General features: G+C 40.0%; 1 protein-coding gene across 4 annotated transcripts in view; it reads right to left on the bottom strand.

The window, feature by feature from the left end:
* The window catches only part of FLNA (filamin A), a 159,452-nt gene that overhangs the window by 43,227 nt on the left and 96,895 nt on the right, over positions 1-19,330 (bottom strand). For all 4 annotated transcript variants that reach the window (XM_029610111.1, XM_029610131.1, XM_029610121.1 and 1 more), the window contains exons 9-11: positions 3,556-3,756; positions 808-945; positions 423-549 (exon numbers count right to left, since the gene is read on the bottom strand). In XM_029610111.1, coding sequence (XP_029465971.1) covers positions 423-549; positions 808-945; positions 3,556-3,756 — 466 coding nt within the window. The remainder of the gene's footprint in view (positions 1-422; positions 550-807; positions 946-3,555; positions 3,757-19,330) is intronic.

The following is a 19,330-nucleotide window of genomic DNA, read 5'->3' as shown; positions in this document are numbered from 1 at the left end:
GCCAAGTTGAAAAATACAAAAGTTGAGTGATAAAAAAGTTACAGGGTTTGCCAAGGGAGCTAGTTTAACTGCCTTTAAAGTTAGAAAGCCCATCTTGCTGCCTCAAATGTCCCCTACTGCAATTTAAGTGTTTGCAGCATCCTCCATGCAGACAGGACAGCCATCTTAAACAAAAAAAAAAAAAAAAAAAAAGAGGAACTATCCCACCAGGTTCTCATTTTACAGAAAGTGTTCAGAGGCCACCTGGTCTTCCATGCAAGATGCTCTCTTCCCATGTCTTCAAGAAGTCATGGCCAAGTGTGCTAACACCTAGTGGACAAGAGGCTCCTGGCTGCTATAGCAGAGTTGGTGGCAAGCATCCAGTAAGTTGCAAAACCAGTTCAAAGAGATGCCAAGTGACAGGTCTAGGCCACAAGCCTCACCTCCTGGGGATATTCTGCCCACCCCATGTGATTGTGATTGTATAGTTGCCCGGTGTGCTGGGGCAGTATTCAAAAGCATAGACCCCATCTCCCAGGTCTTTCTGCTTCACACGTTCTTCTGTACCCTCTAGAAAAGAAAAAAAATGTACATTACAGACATGGAATACTCATGAGGCCCCATTTACAGTGGTCTGAGTGGTCACATCCTGCCCCACAGCGATTACGTTGGATATAGATCCAAGGAAGTGCTAAATCCCCCAACCAGATTATACATACAAGACTGCACTGAACAGTGTTAAAAAAAAAAAAAAAGTGTCCCAAAGATGTGGAGTCCTACAGATTTGTATTTAATCACTTGGGTTAGGAAAAAAAAGATGCAACTTACTTGGTCCTTTCACCACAACCTTCAGCTCTCCGCTGCCTGCGCCCTTCGTGTAGACCTTGAAGTCTGCCGTCTCCTTAACCCGAATACCCTTTGGCTGCAGGCCACGCCCAACTGCACGGCAGGCATTGGGATTGCATGCTGGAGGGGACGGGGGTAGAACGTTTTAGAGAGAGAAACCCCCTCAGTTTCTGCAAAGCTTTCAGCCTCCACTTTAATGCCTAGAATGTGCCACTTGCAGTATATATGTTCAGAGTAACATAACAATGAAGAAAGTTCATGCACACAACATCCCCCCCTCCCCCACCTTATTCTGGTTAAGTTGAAGGTCAGTATATTTAAGCTTGTGATTCTCCCCACCCCAAGGTCGATCATGGGTAGTGGGCCACAACGTTAATGCTGCACCATGCTTGGCTTCTCCTCCAGGAGTCAGCCCATCAAAGAATCGCCTTCACGAATGCTGAGCTCCCTCCCCAGAAAGCCACCAAGCCTCTCCCCTGCATCACCACCACCACATTTTAAGTGGTCCTCTTAAACTAAACAATTTGTCCTTTGGAGCATAAACTCCAAATCTGTTAAAAGCTTGCCAATTTCTACCCTGGTATGCACGACAGCTGGAGGCAAAACCTTTACCCAGAGGTCTCCCAGCACTGGGAAAGCTTCCACCCCAGCATTTGCTACATAACCAAAATAACTTTGTGTGGTGTGCGCTCTGAGGACTATGACGTTAGGAGTCCCCAGATGAATCTTTAGCCCTCTATGAGAGGATCTTCTGTCCTACTGCATGGAAATTTAATTAGAAAAAAGGACAAAACTACAAGTCTCAAAAGACGGAAGGCAAAACCAGGAACTACCTATTCCATGGAACAGGGATTCATCTGTTGACCATAACTGTTTCAATGCTTTAAGGAAACTGCCATGAAAAAAAAAGTGCCAAACTAAAATCTAACTCAACAGGGCAGGCAGGATGCATCAATTCAGCATTCCCTATCCCTACTGCATCAGGGGTAAGATAAGTCTGTCTGTTAAAGATGTCACAATGTTCGACTGGTTTGTGAATTCCCCCCCCCCCCCCCCACCTTTTAAATTTGCATTTCTAGCCTTTTACCCTCCCAGGGGCTCCTTTGTTCTGCAGGTATCTGTCTAGTCACCTACAAGGAATTGAATTAGTCAAGTGCAGATGGCTCCTGCAATCTGGACACTAGTTTAAGGGAAACAAGTGAGTGGTGGAATAAAGATTCTGATCTAGGAGTAAGCAAAAGGGAATCAGTTTAACAAGTGAATAGTCAAAAACGCTGCACACACTCTAAATGAACGCCAAACACAAGGTAAACTAGGATTAATCTAGTTATCCTGTGTAGGAAGAATGGCCCAAGGTTACTGGATGGATCCATGCCACCTGGGACAGACTAAGTGATCTGGTTTTGCACCACTTCATGCTGGGAATTTGTTCCTGCTTATCTTAAAACAAAAAGAACTAGAAGTCTGTATGCAATGGATGACAGAACAAAGACTGGTTCAGCCTGTCCCTGATCTGACATGCCAGTGACCCTGGACCATTCCTCACCGGGGCACCAGACCCAAGACTCCCATGCATGAGTCTGCTCTGGTGGAAAGGTGCACATTTTACAGACAACCAAGTAGCATTCATCAGCTCCCAAAGTTACCATGAGAGAAGTGACATCAAAAGGTCCAGGAAGTGGAGCTTGGCTCTCCTACATTACTGAAGCACAGGAGAGGGAGAAGTAGCAAGAATAGTGAGACATCAAGAATTTGAGACAGAAATAAGAGTCGGGAAACAGCAGTTAAAAATAGAGGCCCACACAGTTCAATGTAAGCTTAGGATAAGTTAGCCCTGCTTTTACTTATTGCATCTATGAACTTCTTGACAATAAACCTAAGTCCTAAAGATGCAATGGGATGTGTGCAAAGCCAAGTCTGGTTCAGCCTGTCCATGACTTAGTCCAACCTATTACCACAGCAGGGAACCAAGCCATGAATACCTATCCTCCACTGTGGTATAACCACCTCATGGGAACCAATGGTCAAATTGATTCCTTCAGATGTTTTTGGGTGCTATCAAAAGAGTACCTGTATAAACCATCTGCTAGTGTTTCATTTAGACCATCTGCCCTTGGCCATCTACTGGTTCAGAGTGTCCGTTTAAGAGGAAAATGGTCGAGGCTAGTCCTCCACAGCATTCTGGCCTGGTTCAGACTTCATAACATGCATGAGGTGTACACAACCTGGTCCTTAGGCCCAAGTTATCCAAATCTCAAACATTTGTTATGGACCACCCAATAACCCACTTAGTGAGGGTCTTTTTGATGAGAGAGTGTTAAACATTGATCTAGCAGGCAGTCAAAGTTAGCAAATACAAAATAAAGTCATCTTAAAGTAGTAACAATTGTTCAGTTCCATCCATATAGCAGTTCATAAATTAGTTACCTGTCTACATCGCCCTTTTGTAGAACATGCAAAACCAAAAATCCAGGTGAGGGGCAGCCCTGCCCTAGCTACTTTGTAAACAAAACCCAGCAAGCCTTTTGGTAGACAATGTTGGTTTGATTAGGGGGGGGGGCACCCAAAATATCCATAAATTCCCTGCTAAGAGGTGAATATCTGAGAGGATAAGTTTGTCAATAAGGCTCTACTCCAGCAGCTTTGTGGCTGATAAAACTAAGCAGCACCAGACTCCTTCCTACACTAGAGGCTTGCAGAAGACATGAAACACCACCCATGCAAACTTACCATGTCCAACGGTGACAGTGTAGGGGCTCTTGGGTATTTGGGTGCCAGCGAAAGTGATGTAGATTGTGTAGACCCCCTCTAAGGTGGGCTTGTACGTGCAGCGGTAGGTGCTGTTTCCCTTGTCCTCCAGCTGCACTTCCACTGCATCCTTCCTGCCATTGGGGTCTTGAATTATCACTTCCACCTCACCCACCCCAGCACCTGAAGGTCAAGCAGGGGAAGATGGCATGAAGTGAGTTTCCATACAACCAACAAGCTTTTGAGTAAGTTAGTTCTGCATTTGCACTGCTACAGCATGAAGTATCCTATAGTCTCAGCTGCCTGCAGAGCATCTTGTGCAAAAAACTTTCAGTCAATCCAAATTCCACAGCCATAAAGCACCACCACAATGGATCAGACCAGAAGTCCATCTGGTTTGCAGCAACAAGCCACAAGTGCAAACAAGAAGGGTAAACAGGACATGTGCACTCCAACTCTACTGCACCATCCCTGTTCCTCTAACAAAACCCTCTCCCACATTTCAGATATAAGGTCTAGGAGTCAATGGCTAAAAAAGCAAGTCTGCTTACCATAAACTCGCCATGCTAAGATGTAATGGCTAATTCAGCCTGAATATCTACCGGGGGGGGAAGGGGGGGGGGGGGGGGGGAGAAGTGTTCTAAGTTCCCAATCCCCAGGCTGTAAATGTCAGGAAAGTATTTAAGGGCATGAAGGAGAACAGGCCTGGATAGAATAGCCTGCACATTAAGGATTTCTATGTATATGTACCAGGGTATTCACAAAATGAATCCATTAAAAGAGGGTCAGTATCCTGACATGAGGATATGGGGGAAAGCCAATTCCATATTACTTGAATTAACTGCTAATAAGCAGGTTGTGAAAAAGAGACCACAATTCACCTAGGTGTTTGTATGCAAAATACCAGAAAAAAAATAAAACTAGAGTTCAGAGAGTATATGGCACTAGAAGACAATATTGGAGACAGCATCTCCATTTTCTGAAATACCTATTACTTGTACTGCTTCTCCAATAGATCATTTGGGATTATATTATTATTTTCAATAGATTATGATTATCTTTAAGTTAAGAACATAAGAACATAAGAAAATGCCATACTGGGTCAGACCAAGGGTCCATCAAGCCCAGCATCCTGTTTCCAACAGTGGCCAATCCAGGCCATAAGAACCTGGCAAGTACCCAAAAACTAAGTCTATTCCATGTAACCATTGCAAATGGCAGTGGCTATTCTCTAAGTGAACCTAATAGCAGGTAATGGACTTCTCCTCCAAGAACTTATCCAATCCTTTTTTAAACACAGCTATACTACCTGCACGAACCACATTCTCTGGCAACAAATTCCAGAGTTTAATTGTGCGTTGAGTAAAAAAGAACTTTCTCCGATTAGTTTTAAATGTGCCCCATGCTAACTTCATGGAGTGTCCCCTAGTCCTTCTACTATCTGAAAGAGTAAATAACCGATTCACATCTACCCGTTCTAGACCTCTCATGATTTTAAACACCTCTATCATATCCCCCCTCAGTCGTCTCTTCTCCAAGCTGAAAAGTCCTAATCTCTTTAGTCTTTCCTCATAGGGGAGTTGTTCCATTCCCCTTATCATTTTGGTAGCCCTTCTCTGTACCTTCTCCATCGCAATTATATCTTTTTTGAGATGCGGCGACCAGAATTGTACACAGTATTCAAGGTGCGGTCTCACCATGGAGCGATACAGAGGCATTATGACATTTTCCGTTTTATTCATCATTCCTTTTCTAATAATTCCCAACATTCTGTTTGCTTTTTTGACTGCCGCAGCACACTGAACCGACGATTTCAATGTGTTATCCACTATGACACCTAGATCTCTTTCTTGGGTTGTAGCACCTAATATGGAACCCAACATCGTGTAATTATAGCATGGGTTATTTTTCCCTATATGCATCACCTTGCACTTTTCCACATTAAATTTCATCTGCCATTTGGATGCCCAATTTTCCAGTCTCACAAGGTCTTCCTGCAATTTATCACAATCTGCTTGTGATTTAACTACTCTGCACAATTTTGTGTCATCTGCAAATTTGATTATCTCACTCGTCGTATTTCTTTCCAGATCATTTATAAATATATTGAACAGTAAGGGTCCCAATACAGATCCCTGAGGCACTCCACTGTCCACTCGCTTCCACTGAGAAAATTGCCCATTCAATCCTACTCTCTGTTTCCTGTCTTTTAGCCAGTTTGCAATCCACGAAAGGACATCGCCACCTATCCCATGACTTTTTACTTTTCCTAGAAGCCTCTCATGAGGAACTTGTCAAACGCCTTCTGAAAATCCAAGTATACTATATCTACCGATTCACCTTTATCCACATGTTTATTAACTCCTTCAAAAAAGTGAAGCAGATTTGTGAGGCAAGACTTGCCCTGGGTAAAGCCATGCTGACTTTGTTCCATTAAACCATGTCTTTCTATATGTTCTGTGATTTTGATGTTTAGAACACTTTCCACTATTTTTCCTGGCACTGAAGTCAGGCTAACCGGTCTGTAGTTTCCCGGATCGCCCCTGGAGCCCTTTTTAAATATTGGGGTTACATTTGCTATCCTCCAGTCTTCAGGTACAATGGATGAATTTAATGATAAGTTACAAATTTTACTAATAGGTCTGAAATTTCATTTTTTAGTTCCTTCAGAACTCTGGGGTGTATACCATCCGGTCCAGGTGATTTACTACTCTTCAGTTTGTCAATCAGGCCTACCACATCTTCTAGGTTCACCGTGATTTGATTCAGTCCATCTGAATCATTACCCATGAAAACCTTCTCCATTACGGGTACCTCCCCAACATCCTCTTCAGTAAACACCGAAGCAAAGAAATCATTTAATCTTTCCGCGATGGCCTTATCTTCTCTAAGTGCCCCTTTAACCCCTCGATCATCTAAAGGTCCAACTGACTCCCTCACAGGCTTTCTGCTTCGGATATATTTAAAAAAGTTTTTACTGTGAGTTTTTGCCTCTACAGCCAACTTCTTTTCAAATTCTCTCTTAGCCTGTCTTATCAATGTCTTACATTTAACTTGCCAATGTTTATGCTTTATCCTATTTTCTTCTGTTGGATCCTTCTTCCAATTTTTGAATGAAGATCTTTTGGCTAAAATAGCTTCTTTCACCTCCCCTTTTAACCATGCCGGTAATCGTTTTGCCTTCTTTCCACCTTTCTTAATGTGTGGAATACATCTGGACTGTGCTTCTAGAATGGTATTTTTTAACAATGACCACGCCTCTTGGACATTTTTTACTTTTGTAGCTGCTCCTTTCAGTTTTTTTCTAACAATTTTTCTCATTTTATCAAAGTTTCCCTTTTGAAAGTTTAGCACGAGAGCTTTGGATTTGCACACTGTTCCTTTTCCAGTCATTAAATCAAATCTGATCATATTATGATCACTATTGCCAAGCGGCCCCACCACCGTTACCTCTCTCACCAAGTCCTGTGCTCCACTGAGAATTAGATCTAAAATTGCTCCCTCTCTCGTCGGTTCCTGAACCATTTGCTCCATAAAGCTATCATTTATTCCATCCAGGAACGTTATCTCTCTAGCGTGACCCGATGATACATTTACCCAGTCTATATTGGGGTAATTGAAGTCTCCCATTATTACTGGCACTACCAATTTGGTTGGCTTCCCTAATTTCTCTTAGCATTTCACTGTCCATCTCACCATCTTGACCAGGTGGACGGTAGTATACCCCTATCACTGTAGTCTTCCCTGATACACAAGGGATTTCTACCCATAAAGATTCAATTTTGTATTTAGTCTCATGCAGGATGTTTATCCTGTTGGACTCTATGCCATCCCGGACATAAAGCGCCACACCTCCTCCCGACTGCTCCTCTCTGTCATTGCGATATAATTTGTACCCCGGTATAGCACTGTCCCATTGGTTATCCTCTTTCCACCATGTCTCTGAGATGCCAATTAAGTCTATGTCATCATTTACTGCTATACATTCTAATTCTCCCATCTTACTTCTTAGACTTCTGGCATTAGCATACAAACATTTCAAAGTTTGTTTTTTGATTGTATTTTTATTCTGCTTTTTAATTGATAGGGATAAGTTAGAATTTTTTAGCTCAGGTGAGTTTTTAGTTACAGGCATTTGGACTACTTTTCTAATTATTGGAACCTCACTGTCGGGATGCCCTAATTCTAGTGCATCATTAGTATCCTTTAAAGATACATCTCTCCGAACCATGCGCTGCTGAGCGACTGTCGGCTTTCCCCTTTGTTCTAGTTTAAAAGCTGCTCTATCTCCTTTTAAGGGTTAGCGCCAGCAGTCTGGTTCCATCCTGGTTAAGGTGGAGCCCATCCCTTCGGAAGAGACTCCCCCTTCCCCAAAAGGTTCCCCAGTTCCTAACAAAACTGAATCCCTCTTCCTTGCACCATCGTCTCATCCACGCATTGAGACTCCGGAGCTCTGCCTGCCTCTGGTGACCTGCGCGTGGAACAGGGAGCATTTCAGAGAATGCTACCCTGGAAGTTCTGGATTTAATCTTTCTACCTAAGAGCCTAAATTTGGCTTCCAGAACCTCCCTCCCACATTTTCCTATGTCGTTGGTGCCCACGTGTACCACGACAGCCGGCTCCTCCCCAGCACTGTCTAAAATCCTATCTAGGTGACGCGTGAGGTCCGCCACCTTCGCACCAGGTAGGCATGTTACCAGGCGATCCTCACGCCCACCAGCCACCCAGCTATCTACATTCCTAATAATCGAATCACCAACTATGACGGCCGACCTAACCCTTCCCTCCTGGGCAGTAGGCCTTGGGGAGATATCCTCAGTGCGAAAGGACAATGCATCACCTAGAGAGCAGGTCCTTGCTACAGGATCCTTTCCTGCTACATCTGGTTGGTGCTCTCCCATTATGAGACCTTCTTCCTCCAAGGCAGCACCAGGGCTGCCAGTCTGAAGTTGGGACTGGACTACTATGTCCCTGAAGGTCTCATCTATATACCTCTCTGTCTCCCTCAGCTCCTCCAGGTCTGCCACTCTAGCCTCCAGAGATCGGACTCGTTCTCTGAGAGCCAGGAGCTCTTTGCATCGCGTGCACATGTACAACTTCTCACCGGTGGGTAAAAAATCATACATGTGACACTCGATGCAAAAGACTGGGAAGCCCCCCTCTTGCTGCTGGACTGCTGCCTTCATCTCAATTTTGATCAGTTCCTAGTTAAGTTTTAGGTTGCTATGGGATTAGGAATGTGTCTAAGTTCTTTTAAATGTATTAGTGAATTCACTATATGTCTGGTAGTGGCCTACGGGGGTCTGATCGAATTCTCAATAAAGTTTTTGTTGATGGGGTTTTGTTTTTTTTTTTTTGGGTTTTTTTTGTGCAAGTGGCACCTGCCTATAAATTAAGGGATGAGCTTGGGGTGGGTGGGCGAGGGGGTGGGAGGGGTGGGAATTAACAAACAGTCCTAACTTTAGTTAGTCAGCCTGAGTGACTCACAGCTCCCTTGATTAACAAATGTTGTTCCCTATTCAAACCTAATCACACTACCTCAACACCTTTCCAAGGTGAGTAACTGAGCTGAAATATTCAACTTTTTTACTTTGGTATATACTGCTCCTAGCTTATTTCTAGCTTCTGGCTACTTTTTTGTTGGGTTTTTTTTTTTTTTTTTTTTTTGGTTGTTTTTTTTTTTCAGTACAATGCACTCAGTTATTTATTAAATAAAACACTTAGCTCTTTAAAAGTCTGGAGGACACTTTAATAGTCAGGCAGACTTTTTAAAAAATAAACACACTACCTACTGCTACCTTATTGACTGACTATTTAAAAATGCAAACAGTCTAACTTGTTTTATTTACTGACTGACTATTAAAGGCACAAACACACAAACACACTAAATAATATTCCCAAATAGTTAACTTTGCCCCAATACTTTTAAAAAAGTCAATGTCAATGTCCCAAGCAAAAACTTACTGATTCCTTTCAGCCACCAGCAAGGTGATCCTCTCCTCTCAGTGTTTCCACTGGAATGTGGGTTACTGAGCTCTTTCCTTCTAATTTATAATGTGCTTCTAAAGTAAATTAGTGCAAAATAATCCCTTAGGAGATGTACACTTCAGTTAGATTTCCTGAGTGACCTTTCAGTTAGATTTCCTGCGTGACCTTTCAGTTAGATTTCCTGAGTGACTCACTGCTGTGCTGATTAACAAAGAATAGCACCTATTCACAAATACACAATAGTACCTATTAACAAAACACACAATCTTCACACTTAGTTAGTCAGCCTGAGTGACTCACAGCTCCCTTGATTAACAAATGTTGTTCCCTATTCAAACCTAATCACACTACCTCAACACCTTTCCAAGGTGAGTAACTGAGCTGAAATATTCAACTTTTTTACTTTGGTATATACTGCTCCTAGCTTATTTCTAGCTTCTGGCTACTTTTTTGTTGGGTTTTTTTTTTTTTTTTTTTTGTGGTTGTTTTTGTTTTTCAGTACAATGCACTCAGTTATTTATTAAATAAAACACTTAGCTCTTTAAAAGTCTGGAGGACACTTTAATAGTCAGGCAGACTTTTTTAAAAAATAAACACACTACCTACTGCTACCTTATTGACTGACTATTTAAAAATGCAAACAGTCTAACTTGTTTTATTTACTGACTGACTATTAAAGGCACAAACACACAAACACACTAAATAATATTCCCAAATAGTTAACTTTGCCCCAATACTTTTAAAAAAGTCAATGTCAATGTCCCAAGCAAAAACTTACTGATTCCTTTCAGCCACCAGCAAGGTGATCCTCTCCTCTCAGTGTTTCCACTGGAATGTGGGTTACTGAGCTCTTTCCTTCTAATTTATAATGTGCTTCTAAAGTAAATTAGTGCAAAATAATCCCTTAGGAGATGTACACTTCAGTTAGATTTCCTGAGTGACCTTTCAGTTAGATTTCCTGCGTGACCTTTCAGTTAGATTTCCTGAGTGACTCACTGCTGTGCTGATTAACAAAGAATAGCACCTATTCCATGTTACCATTGCTAATGGTAGTGGCTATTCTCTAAGTGAACTTGATTAATAGCCATTAATGGACTTCTCCTCCATAAACTTATCCAAACCTTTTTTGAACCCAGCTACACTAACTGCACTAACCACATCCTCTGGCAACAAATTCCAGAGCTTTGTGCGTTGAGTGAAAAATAATTTTTGCCAAAATCAAATAAACCTCTGGCATATTTATTTTTGAGGATGACAATTCTATAAATCCTTGAATCCCATCTTTAGAAATTGACTCTAACGTGCTGACGCAAACAATTAATTTAAATAATTAGCTACAGTAATAAAGGAATATTTGTGTTTATGCACACCGATACTAATTAAGACAAGCAATTGGACCAAAACCAAGCAAGACAAGACAAAGATGAAGAGAAGAGGTTATGGGTTCTCAGAAAGCTGGGACCCCTTCAGGCTCCAGCTCTCATTTGTCTTGCTTCCTCCTGAGCACTCTCTTTCCCAGTGAGCGCCCAGTTTAGTAGTGCAGTTATTTTACAGATTTTTACCTCTTTTCTGCCAGAGTGAGCTGGATAAGTACATGTAACAGCATGGTGATATTTCATTGTGTGCAAACGTTACCACCACAAGGTGTCCTACAAAGCCCTATCAGGTCAAATAGTCCCAGTGGGAAAAGCTTAGTCAGCAGTCACAATGAAGGTACCCAAAGTTTCAATATCTGTTAGCTCAACGCAACAAAAAATAATATCTGGCTCCTTAGACTGAAGGGGGCTTAAGATATCAATTGAGAATCAGTCAGATTAGATGATGTAAGGGTAGAGGGGGTAATTTTCAAAGGAGTTACTTGTGTAAATGTAACATACTATTGTAGCAATTTTCAAAAGCTATTTACTCGATTAAAGCCCAGTTTTACGCATGAGGATGCTTTTTAAAATCAGGTCCCGAGTATCTTTAAGCCTGAAAAGAGCCCCAAGGATGGAGTCAATCCTGCCCCAGCGGGCTCCCCTTTGCATGTTCTTAAACCATGGGGTCTCTACTCCGGAATTCTAGCTGCAGGGAAAAAAATTATGAACAGCGGGAAATTTTCATAGACTAGAAATAAAGATCCACCAAGCCAGCCTGAATCTCTTTCCTTTTAAATTATTGCACCATGAGAAAAGCGCCGCAGGTTGTATTAATCCACATATTTGGTCAATTGCAAGGCTCAGACAATTTGTGCTGTATGGAGGCAGAAGCAGACTGGGGGAAATGACAGCTAGCGACTTTTGTTTGCTGTCCACTTTCAGATCAGCTATTAAGGATTAGGTAAAATGCCTCCAGTCAATGGGAAGAGTCAGGCAGGTTGCACAACATGCAGATTGTTTAGGAAAGGGCGTTGAAGAAAGCCATCAGTCTTGTCCATCAGTGAAAGTACCTTTTACCCAAGACCTTCAATTTAACGGCAAGAGCCACCATGTCAGCATGGTGCGTTATAGAATTCCAGTCCAGGGAAGCTCTCAGTGCATTACAGAAAAGCAATTCTTTTCATTCACTCCATTCGGTGGAAGAAGCACATTTTGTAAAACCCTTTCTGTTGACTTAATGCACTTTCTAAAGGAAGCAGAAAGCATTTCTTAATTGTTTTACAGTTCAGTGCAATGGATAAAGCATATAATAAGAAAAAAAGATATTCTTGCAGATGGGACTACTTAAAATTTGTTTTGTGAAATCCTTGTAGAAAAATAAAGGTCAAACAGAAGTTGTAGGTGTTGCTTTTTTTTTTTTTTTTTTTTTTGAGCCAATACATTTGTGCCTAGCATTCAAGTACCCTGCTCCGATCAGCAGGTCAGTGCACCCAGACTGATGAGAGGAGCAGAGCTCTTCAAAGTTAATCAGAAGTGTACTGTTTGTTCAATATAAAGGTCTCACCTACAGCTTGAAATGATGACCTTTATTTCTATCTAACCAAGTGGACTAATTTAGCAACTGCACCATTTTATTCAAGAAGTAAACTCCTTATGAAACCCATTCTCCTGCAAGAGGCCACTCAGATAAAATAAATATCTTTTGAATAAGAGCATTAAGTTAAAGGACAGAGATGTGCTATGGAAAACATTTATTTCTAATAGAAAGAACTTTAAAAAATGTATTTAGCTAAAAAACAAAAATGTTTTGTTGATATTGCCATTGGGAAGAACTATTCAGAATTAACACTTAACTTTTTTTTTTAATTGTTTTTATTGCTTTTTAGTCTTATAGACATTATTATGTTTATGTTTTTATTATGTTGCATATGCTTTTATTGTTTTTATTATGTATGTAACCTTGTAATCCACCTTGAATTTTAATGTGTGCAAAATATACATTTTTGAAATAAATAGTTTATGCTGCTTTCACAGCTGCACAGATATGTTTCCTTTTTACAATACTTAGGCAAACATTAGGAATTCTGGAAGATTCTTCATACTCTAGCTAAAAGTGGAATTTGAAGAACCTTGGATATTTTTCAAGCTGGGAAGCCATCAATTAACTTTCTTTTTTTTAGCCCAAAACTCCCAGAAGCATTGACTTATTAATTTCATATTCTCTTTGGTCAGAATTCACCACTGCCATTATTTTCCAGAAGTATTTACCATAAAGCTTTTCTATGTCTCCTAGACCTTACCCTCATGCATTTTTACCTTTTGCACAAAACATTTTCAGCAGATTTTTGCCTGGGAGGTTTAGTATCAAATCCTGTAGCCAAAGGTTTCATAAATTTATTTATTTATTTTATTTATTTATTTAATTTTATATACCGGCAACCGTTTGCACATCGTGCCGGTTTACAAGTAACTTACAACAAAAGATATATAGGCGTAGCCTTTACAGAGAACGGTGTATAACATAAACGCAGTAACAGAATAAATAACTAAATAACTAAAGGGAGGGATGGAGGGGGGTAGTCGAGACAAATGGGGGGGCAGGGGGAGGGTGCAAACAGACACAGGGGGATAAGATATGAATTGGGAACAAATGATACTCAAACGCTTGAGAAATTATTCACAAAGTGCAAAACCTTTTGCACATTTTTAATACTAAGGAAGAAGATGGTGAAGAGAGTAACCAAAATGCTGTCCACAGTTTTTGCTTCCTTGTAGAAAGCAGATGGCAAAGAATGAGAAGGTCAAGTGATGGAGGGAAGAAAGGAAGGGTTTTCATGTTAAGACTTCCTTCTTCTAAGCGACTGCATGATTAAAGTGTTCACATTGTGCTCTAATGCAGTGTAAAATTGCATCCGATATAATGAAACAAACAGCCTGAAGCAAGGTGTATACAATGAAATGTAATAGTGCCTCAGAATGGGGAAAAGCTTGTAGACCATAATATCTTCAAATGTCGTAAGAGCAATAATACAGTAATAGCCTGGATTTACTAAGCACTTGAAGGAACATCAATGAAGGAGAAATGTTACTTTTTTTTCAAGGCATAAAGAGAAAGAGCAGATTATATTATATAGCAATGAAGCCTCAGATTAAGTTAATGTTAATTGAAATTATATTTAAAGACTTCTTGGCTAGAGAAGGTTGGTTGCATATCATGATTGTTTAGGGTTTCAAGTTTCATGCTTCCAAACATAGTAATATGTATAACAGAGGGATCGTAAAGTTCTCTGATGCAAGGGGCAGGTTAAACCACATGTGGTTTTACCTTATTCCATGCTTTCAGATGTAGACCTTTGTTTCTGAGGGAAATCAGACAGGTAAACAAGAAATCAATGGGGTAAAACAGGAACTGACTCAGCCCATCCTTTTCACCCTAATTTACTTATTTTAATTTAGTTTAAAATAAATACATTAAAAAAAAAAAAAACTGAGCAACTCACAAAAATAAACATAATATTACCATGCATAAAGCAGAGACCTCACATACAAACACTAAAAGCCACATTTACCCTCATACCTTTCCATCCATCAGATAACATTTATCGACACAAAGAAAAATGTCCAAAACAATACAATCTCAGAAAACAATTCTAAAAAACATCATGCTTTATGACGTTTCCAAAAATTCCAATTTAGAAGGTTTACAGAGGGAAGTTGTACAGCTAATCTATTTAATCTAGTGGGCAAGTGGCAACAGTGTACCCTGCCACTCAGAAGATCTGGTTTTGATTCCTAGGCCCTACATCTGTACATTGGTCTGGAGCTGGGTAGGACGTGCAGGCAGCACTCACTCCTCTCCAGAGGGGAGCAAAACATAGTCATGACAAAACAACAAGGCAACAAACTATATTGTCAAGGAGAGAAACATTGGCGCAACTGCAGATGTCATGGATGGGCAAGGCCAAATGGGAAAGATCCCATAGTTTAGAGAGAGGCAGTACCCATGAATTTCTGGTCCTCCAAATAAAAGCCATGATCACATTGAGGGCAATTTGCATTATGCACTAGTGGAGGCCTACACTAGTATCACAGTAGTTTGAGGTTATTGGAGAACTTCCACTATTTGTAAAATCGTACAACAGGACAATGTGACCTCCCATCTATTGCAGAATGCTGAGATGGTTTAAAAAAAAATAGCTTTCCCCCATCAACATATCATCCTTGGACCAGGCCAGGCTTAAAAAAGAAATTAAGGTGAAAAGGTGTGGCAACAAAAATGATATTTAAATATATTAAAAGACTCGAGAGATACAGATTTGACAAGATCATTCAATTTTTTGCTACGTTAAGGTAAAATCACTCTAATGAGAAGAAGCCCTTACTTTTCACAAGAAAAATTCCATCACATTCAGCCATTTAAATAAATTATCCTTGCTCTGACTTTCCTAGAATTCCTTTGAGACACTCAGGAAGCAACATTTAACGAAGTCTAGTGCTGTTATCAAGGAACAAAGGAGCTTGAGAAAACTAGCATGCCCTTCAGTTACTGTAAAGAATTTAAAAATTACACTGCTTTATTAGACTTTCCTTTCCATGTATCTGTTTTTCAGGCTTCTTTATGGAAACACAGGCAGAAAGCAACTAGATAGTAAGTACAGTGTATCTATATTCTTTATGTAAAACCTTAGAGCCTAACTTTCAAACCTATCCATGGTACAGCATTTGCATACCGTGGATGCAAGGAGATAAATACTGCATATTTCTGCTCTAAAAGTAAACACAAGTGTTTCAGTTGCACGAATGCAAGAAAATACATATCTTCTCTACTCATTTTATATACATACATGCATATAAATTTTCCATGTAATAAAGATATAACAGGTACATGTAATAACCCTGATGTGCAGAGAGAGGTATTTTATAAAGAATGTGCACTGTTTTGAAAATACTTATTTGTGCACACACTTGGACTCGCCAGTTTGCTGATACCTCCACCAGTTCACCCAGTCCTAGACCCTCTAGCACGTCACCCAGAGCCCCACTAATTCACCCAGATCTTCTCACCCAAAAACTGCAAACAAATCTGAATTCACTTGCATGAGTCAATTATTAGGTGTAAAAGTATACAAATAAGTTCAATAATGTATACGAATATATCTCATTCAAAACAGAAACTCCTGAGCATACTTCTGAACTCTTGAACTCCCCCCTTGGTAAAATATACGCATACACTCTTGACATTTATTAAATAGCATGTATGTACCTCCATGCCACTTATAATAGAGTCCCTTTAAAAATTAGCTCCTTAAGTTTCAACCAAAAAAGATGGCCCTGATTCTGCTTCCTCTGCCCAATTCCAGATGTTGGGGGCATCATGAGAGTGACTAGGAACTGGGAAAGGGATAATGACAGTCATGCATATTGCAATTAAGCTGAAAATGTATTATGCAATTCTGAGTTAAGGTCCATCTACAAATCCTTGTAAAGGGTGGGTTAATTCATTTTTTTGCAAGAGGCACAAGGTCCTTGGAGTGTGTTTTTCTGAACATGGATTGTGATATTTTTTTAAGTGCCTAAATCAAGAAGTAACTTTCTGTCATACATGTTCTTAAGCCCAGAATCTGAGTGGGTCATGGCTAATTCTTTGACAAATAAGACCCAATCAGTACACAGAGAGAGAACATTTCATGTAAGCAAATGCATTCACAGATGGAAAATGCAGCCAAAAGGTGCTCTAGTGTTCTTAATAATTCCACTACTTGTTGGAGAAGTAAATAGTAGGGTTACCATGTTAGTCCATTTGGTTATAAAGAAATGAAAAGGAAGGTGATACCTTTTTACTGAACTAACTTAATGCATTTATCTATTGACCTTATGAAGGTAGCATAGTTCTGAAAAACTAGTTGTAAATATTTTAAGTTGGTCTAATAAAAAGCTATTGAGCTTTATTTCAGATACTGAAGGAGAAGAAACTCCAGTCCATCACTGCAAAGTCCAACTACCATTTCCTCATTTCAGTATTGGAATTATGAAGACACAAGCGTGACTCATTCTCCACCAGTAATGTGGTTATTCATATTATAGTGTCTGGGTGCTTACCTCTCAATAGTGTTAATAGCTTCACCAGGCCCAACATAAGAACTTGCCATGCTGGATCAGACCAAGGGTCCATCGAGCCCAGCATCCTGTTTCCAACAGAGGCCAAACCAGGCCACAAGAACCTGGCAATTACCCAAACACTAAGAAGATCCCATGCTACTGATGCAATTAATAGCAGTGGCTATTCCCTAAGTAAACTTGATTAATAGCAGTTAATGGACTTCTCCAAAAGCTTATGAACATTATACAAAATGATCTCATTTAAAAGGGAATTCATGTGATTATAGAAGGACCCAGACAGTGGGCGCTGCTCCTGAAAGGATTTCTCTCCTTCTCTGTCAATCACAAAAGTCTTTGCAAAGTGGCATTCGGGACTGCTTTCAAGAAGAACAAAACACACCTAGCAGAATATATTTGTATTATAGAAAAATAAAAATAAACATTTTTGCTCAGAACAGGCTGTTGACAGTTATAATTGGTATTTTATAGTCATTTTGAAACAATTTCACTATTGCTCTGTGGGCTGACTCATGATCACAGTAATAAATATATTTATTATAAGAATTTGTATTTACTATTTATATTTATTATCTAGCTATTAACATTGTTCTGTTACCACTTGGTACTATTTCTCTCCTTTACCTCAAACTCTAAGTTCCTACTAAGTTAGCCATGTTATTTATACCCAATCGTTGGATGTAATTGTATATTTGTTTAATTGTTCAATCTGTTTGATGTAATTTTCTGTTCTTTGTTCTGTGTAAACCGAAGTGGTATGCACTAGTGCATGAACTCCGGTATATAAAAGCCTTTAAATAAATAAATAAATAAATAAATAAATAAATAAATAAAGGCAGGCTGCAGTCAGAGGAAAGCAGTGTTTAAAAATGGGGGCATCGCCCCCTATATTGGTGACTTATTCTATGCTCTGTTCCAAGGCTGACGTTTCATAGGGATTCACAGAGGATGAAGAACTGTGAAGATTGACCAATTTACTTCAAGAATTAGATCTGGATGAAGACCTTTTTGTGTGGAAAGCTACTTTGTTGCTAACATTTACCCTTGAACCCAACAGAAACTGGATTTTAAAGTTGTTTTGATTTTTTATGAGAAGATGTGAATGCTTCCAGCTTAGCTCACAGTACTCAGGTTAGGTGGGAAAAACATTTTGGAACTTCATCGAGAAGGTATTAAAATTGGTGCTATGGGGGTGCTGTTAAGACGCCTGGGCTAATATAAAAAATTATACACCAAGATGTGGTTTATGTTGCCCTCATTCTGGAAGCCACTTCTCGTCTTACTCAAGTTTGATTACCCTTATTCTTAATTGATAACTTATTTTTCTAAATATTTCTGTTTTGGGATTCTCCCCCCCATATATTGTGAAATTTTATTGCAAATAATCTGGTGATATTCCATTTGTTTCTGTGATGTCCTAAACTGTTTTCTGTCTTCATACTCAAGCTGTTGATCTTGATATATTATTGTCATAAACTGCCATAAATATATAATTTTAAAAAAGCAAGCATGACTATAATAAAAAGAGCACACTTTTCATTCTGACAAATTCATTTCAACAGCAAAATATACCAAGAAAAAGGTAAGGTTTGGATTGGAGCACATTGAAGAAAAGTTAAGCACCAGATCTGAGAAGCAGGTAGGTGAGCTCATGTCATGAAGATCCTGACTAATACTAACTCGTTACAACTACCAGCAGCAAGTACACCAAGCTACTCAGAATCACATTTTAACTCAAGAAATGGGGGCATTCCTGTTTCCTATAATGTACATGGTAGCGTCTCCTTAAAGATATGGGAGTTTCCTGCTGCAATCTATAAACCTATGAGACAGAACATAAATCTTACTTTTCTTTTCCACAAGCAGCAGCAGCGTGACCTTCCAGAGCAGGAGGCGGCAAGAAAGGGGATTCTTTCAGGAAGTAAACGGCGTCCCGAAGGAACTGGAAACTCAGGAAAGGAATTAGCCTCAATAAGCCAATGGCCTTTCCTTTTCCTGGTCCATGGCTTTTGCTTCTAATTTGAAAGGGTTTCAAGTGAATCCTGAACTGAGTGAAATGAACCCCCCTGCACTGAATAATCAGGTTAGTCCTCTTGCTTTGGATAGCCCTGGGGGATCTGGTTTAACCCCAGTGCTTATCGCAGATGAATGTGTGTTAGTCTGGTAGCTGGAAGGCATTCCCTCCCTCACAGAGGGACTGCAGCTTGGGATTCTGAGCACTGCCCTTGCTTTAAAAGAGGAGTTCATAATCCTGAAAATCCAAGGGCCCAGGGCAGGATTTCATGGTTATTGAT

The sequence above is a fragment of the Rhinatrema bivittatum genome, chromosome 1, assembly GCF_901001135.1.
Source record: "Rhinatrema bivittatum chromosome 1, aRhiBiv1.1, whole genome shotgun sequence".
NCBI lineage: Eukaryota > Metazoa > Chordata > Amphibia > Gymnophiona > Rhinatrematidae > Rhinatrema > Rhinatrema bivittatum.
This window is presented reverse-complemented; position numbering and strand designations above follow the sequence as displayed.